This window comes from Tupaia chinensis, unplaced genomic scaffold, assembly GCF_000334495.1.
Source record: "Tupaia chinensis unplaced genomic scaffold, TupChi_1.0 Scaffold148012_1, whole genome shotgun sequence".
Lineage (NCBI taxonomy): Eukaryota > Metazoa > Chordata > Mammalia > Scandentia > Tupaiidae > Tupaia > Tupaia belangeri.
In genome coordinates this window covers 1,204,909-1,210,015 of record NW_006207862.1, presented here as the reverse complement: position 1 = coordinate 1,210,015, position 5,107 = coordinate 1,204,909, and the positions used below count along the sequence as shown (strand labels likewise).

Here is a 5,107-nt window from a genome sequence, read left to right as displayed (position 1 = left end):
TGTCTCTCTGTTTCTCTCTGTCTGTCTGGCGAGCGCACGCGCCCTATAGCGAAAGCCTCTCCCCCCCACCAAAAAAAGAAAAGTGCTTGCTTAAAAAAGAAATTTTGCAGTATATCTAGGATAGTGATGCCTTGGCTAGTTGTGAATACACAAAGTATATTCTTGATATTTTCAATAAACTGATGGAATATGTACCAATGTCTCCAGTAACTACTTGCCATATACTGAGTATTTCAAAGCAGCTGCCTTGTGTCTGAAGCCTTTTCCTTTTCCATGAAATAGGCTTTTCACATTCTTTTTTTTTGAGAGGTTTTTGCTATAGGGCACGTGCGCGCACCAGACAGAGAGAGACAGAGAGATAGAAAGCGAGAAATCACCCCCAGGGGGGATGGCCATGCCACAATCCTTTCTCCTCCATTCTCCTCTTGGGATCTCGGGCACACACGCACACGCGCCTGGCGTAAGTTTTAAGCCACCAGGTCCGGGACACAAACCGTGGTCGACTATGTGGGAGTCCAGCGACATAGCCATTATGCTAACTGCTGGTCCCAGGCTTTTCACATTCTTTATCAAGTCAAAATTCCCACTAATGCAAAGTTCTATCTATGATCTTATTTACAAATGGCTATCCAAGTTCTTTTTTTTTTTTTTTTTTTTTTTGAGCATTTCCAAAGATAGGAAATGAAGCACAGTGTGATACAGCCTCGTCCATGACTAGATAGTGAATGGAACGGTGCTCTCCCCTAACCGTTGTTCTTATTCCTGTAATGGAATATTTAATTCTTCTTCCACAAGCCTGTTCCAGATTTTTGAAAACTGGTATGTGTTTTCTTCAGTCTTCTTTTTTCCAAACTATAGTTCTCAACTTATTCTCCAGTAAATAATTTTTGGGTCTAAGGGGTCAACTTCTGAATGAGTTTACCAATTACTTTGGTAAAATACAGCTTCCAGGAGGGCCAGCAGGTGGTGAGGTAGTTAAAGTGCTGGATTTCCACAAGGCCAAACACAGTTCAAGTCCCGGACCCAGTGGATTGAGGATCATGCCGGCATGTGTGAGTGCATGCCCAAAATCCTAAAAGGAGAATGGAGAAGAGACTGTAGCATGGCCATTTCCCCTGGGAAGTGATTTCTCACTTTCCATCTCTGTGGTGAGCACACATGCCCTATGGCTAAAACCTAAAAGAAAAGAAAAATGTAGCTTCCATATATGAACACAATATTCAAAATATGATCTGACTAGTATTTAGTGAGACCGTAATCCTAACCTCCCTTGATCTGAACAACTATTCTCCCATCAAATGACTCTCTGGATAAAATAGTTGAATTCTATGCTAACACTAAACCTTAAATAGGTTTGAAATGAAATAATTTGTAAAGGGCATTTGTGAAACATGTTTAAATCAAAGTGAAGAATCTTAAGCAGCTGCTTTTGAGAACTTTACATAATTTCTTTCCTGAACTCAAAAAAGTGAAAAATGCAAGACCAAAAAGGTAGACAGACTGTTGGCACTGTGATCTGAAACCATGAGGGTCTCCTGAAATGTCCTTTTCATTCCCAGCCCTGGACCCTTGTTCTGCTTACATCAGTCTGAATGAGCCCTGGAGGAACACTGACCACCAATTCGATGAGTCTCAAGGTTCACCTCTGTGTGATAACCACGTGGATGGGGAATGGTACCGCTTCACAGGCATGGCAGGAGATGCCATGCCCACCTTCTGCATACCAGAAAACCACTGTGGAACCCATGCACCTGTCTGGCTCAATGGCAGCCACCCTCTAGAAGGTGATGGCATTGTGCAACGCCAGGCCTGTGCCAGCTTCAATGGGAACTGCTGCCTCTGGAACACTACGGTAGAGGTCAAAGCTTGCCCTGGAGGCTACTACGTGTATCGCCTGATGAAACCCAGTGTCTGCTTTCATGTCTACTGTGGTCGTGAGTACCTTCCTGTGTTCTTTTTCCTTCCACAAGGTCACAGATCGAGTCAAAGAGAAAAGTGCCATATGAAATTCAGCTATGGTGACAGTGGTATCTTGGAGTCCAATGAACATTGTTTCTGGGCCCAAAGATACTTCCAGATTGTGATTTTGAGATCTGTTCTTAGAATTTCTAAAAAAGAAACTCCTGAAGAAATAGAAAGAAAATGGAGCAAGGTCTTTGATCAGTTCTATTTTATTTTGTCTTTATTCCATTCAGACAAAACATTAGAAAGTGAAATGTTGAGTTAGGATATCTAAATAATGATTTCCAACCATTTTAAGTATGGAGGATCCCTTTTAAAGATACCTAGATACACAGATAATCAAACATCCCTATGGTAGCATAGTAACAGGAAAAGGTATTTGAAATCAGTAATACTTTCAAATGAAGTTCTGTGTTGTATTCAGTCCCATCAAAATCTGTGTATATTTTCAAAATCGAGTACCTAGACAAGTAGGACCTAGCACTTACTTAGTCTATAACTCATGTTTGGTGAGATTTTAGACTCTATGATGATCCCAAGGCATGTAGATCTGAAGTTGGGAACCCTTGCTCTAAATGACAGAAGCCCGTGGGTGGTTTACCTTTCACCATTGAGTTATGATGGTGGCCAGTAACTGGTACCTCATAATTCCACTCAAGAGATTGTCTCAAGAATAAGTGTCCTCGCCGGGCGTGTGTGTGTGTGTGTGCCTAAGATCCCAAGAGGAGAATGGAGGAGAAGGGATTGCGGCGTGGCCATCCCCCATGGGGGGTGATTTCTTGCTTTCTGTCTCTCTGTCTCTCTCTGTCTGGCGAGCGCACGTGCCCTATAGCAAAAACCTCTCCAAAAAAAAAAGAATAAAAGAATAAAAGAAAAGAATAAGAATAAGTGTCCTATGATCCTCACCGCTCACAAAAGGTCATCTTTATCCTGCCATAGATTTTTACGACATCTGTGATGAGGACTGCCATGGCGACTGCGCAGACACCAATGCGTGCACATGCTCTCCAGGAACTGTGCTGGGCCCCGACAGGCAGACATGCTTTGGTAAGTAACTAATCATGAGGTACAAACAGGCTACGAGGATCAAAGGGACAAATCTACAAGTCTTCCTGCCTCAGAGCGCCATCCTTTTCCCAGTCTGTGACTCTGAACACTTACAATAGTATGCTCCCTTTTTAGTGTGTGAGTAAAGCCCTAATCCAAGTTTAGGTTGTCATTAGGGATAGTCTAGAATTCTGCTGTCTGCTCTAGTAGCCACATTTGGCTAGGGAGTACCCATAATGTAGCTGGTGTCATTCATGGGGACCATGTCCCCGAGGACCATGACAGATTTAGCTCCTAAACTTCCCTTTGTTTATAGAAGAAAGGGGACAGACACTTTCCGCCAACTGTGCATTTTTATGGCAAAAGTCCTTATCTTTCATCAAATTCTTTAAAAGGTCAACAGTCATTGCTTATGTGCAGTGTGAGAATATTCCAATTTTTAAAACAGATTTTAAGAGCAGTCATTCATATAACTGCGTCACAAAAAGTTTATCAGCTATTTCCTTATGCAATTTTCTTTTTTCTTTTGTTTTTAAATTTACTAGAGAGCATGTGCACTTGCCAGAAAGAGAGAAAGAGACACAGATAGAGAGAGAAAGTGGAAAAGCACCCCTAGGGTAGTGGCCTGCAATCCTTTCTCCTCCATTCTCCTTTCAGGCATGTGCACACACATACCCAGTGTATTTTTCAAGCTGCCGAGCCTGGGACTTGAACTGCATTGTTGGCCATGTAATATCTAGCCATCTTAACCACCATACCACCGACTGGCCCATAAGCTCTTTTAAGGATTGAAAACACATTTGTTTTTAAGTTTGTATATATTTAGCAATGTTTCAGAAACTCATTGTAGAAAATGAAATTCATCAGAACAAATAGGTACACCCAGGTACAAAAGGAACTTCATTTCTCCATAGTTTTGCCCTTAGAGGAGAGAATTGGCAGCAATGAGGTGCCTTCCACTCAGCAGAGGGCAGCTGAACAAATAACGTAGTTAAGGAGATCAGGCTGGCGGATGTGATTATACTGGACCATAGTGGGGGACTTGGGATGTGGACGGTACAGCAACAGGATCTGAAACGATGTGGATATTCTGCTCAGGGGCTTGAGAAAAAGCTGACTTGCTCAGCAATATGGAAATGGTGCCGTTTCTCTTCTCCAGATGAAAACGAATGTGAGCAGCACAACGGTGGCTGCAGTGAGGTCTGTGTAAACCTCAAAAATTCCTACCGCTGTGAGTGCGGGGTCGGCCGTGTGCTGAGAAGCGATGGCAGGACCTGTGAAGGTGAGAACGGGTTAGGTGGCACTCCATTCAAGAGCTCGGAGGGAGTCACTGCTTATTCTTTGATGCTCAGGAAAACCGCCTTCGTGTTAGAAGAGAGTAACGGTTGGCTGCGTGAAGAAAGGACAAGAGGGCTTTGGTATCACTGAGAACGCTCATGCTATGGACAGAGCTCAGTGTTGATTTTTCTCTCTGAGATTTAACAGGAGGGAATTTTTGCAAGAGACAGAAAGCCACATTGGGGGAGGGGAGTAAATAAAAAGAGTATTTCATGTCTCTCAGACCTCAGAGTTCCCATGTGTCACTTAGAATCTTGTTAGAAGGATTGGGGTCAGATTATGGCAATTCTGAATAACTGTTTAAGAAACATCTATGCCATAGGCCCGAGGAGTACCCCTGGATAGCAGTTACAGGGGCACGTAACACAGCAGTTTATAGTAAAGTTTCTCAAACTGCCCTGCTGCTGAGAATCACTTGGGGTTTTTTTTTCCACCTCACCCTGCCCAGGCCTCCTTCCTAGGACAGTCTACATCATTGGGGCTAGCAGGGCTTGAGAGCTTGGAAGTCAGACCTCCCAGTATTCACTCTGGGTCTTTATCTGCTACTTCCTGAGTCAGTGTGACCTTGCAGTAGCAGCACCTGGAGTGTGGGCTCTTGCCAAGACCAATTCTGCAGAAGCTCAGCCTTGGTTCCTTGGAGCGATACCAGGTGGTGCTCAGAAGAGCTTTACTGAATGGACCCTTACACATATGCTTTATAATATTTATTCAAAATTAATACGTTTTGGAGATAAGTAAGATGATCTTTTTTTTTTTTTTT

At 43.1% G+C, this 5,107-nt stretch overlaps 1 protein-coding gene across 1 annotated transcript in view; it reads left to right on the top strand.

Moving 5' to 3' along the window:
* Positions 1-5,107, top strand: part of OIT3 (oncoprotein induced transcript 3) — a 31,847-nt gene that overhangs the window by 3,322 nt on the left and 23,418 nt on the right. The window contains exons 2-4 of the mRNA XM_006170079.3: positions 1,560-1,934; positions 2,902-3,009; positions 4,169-4,291. Coding sequence (XP_006170141.1) covers positions 1,560-1,934; positions 2,902-3,009; positions 4,169-4,291 — 606 coding nt within the window. The remainder of the gene's footprint in view (positions 1-1,559; positions 1,935-2,901; positions 3,010-4,168; positions 4,292-5,107) is intronic.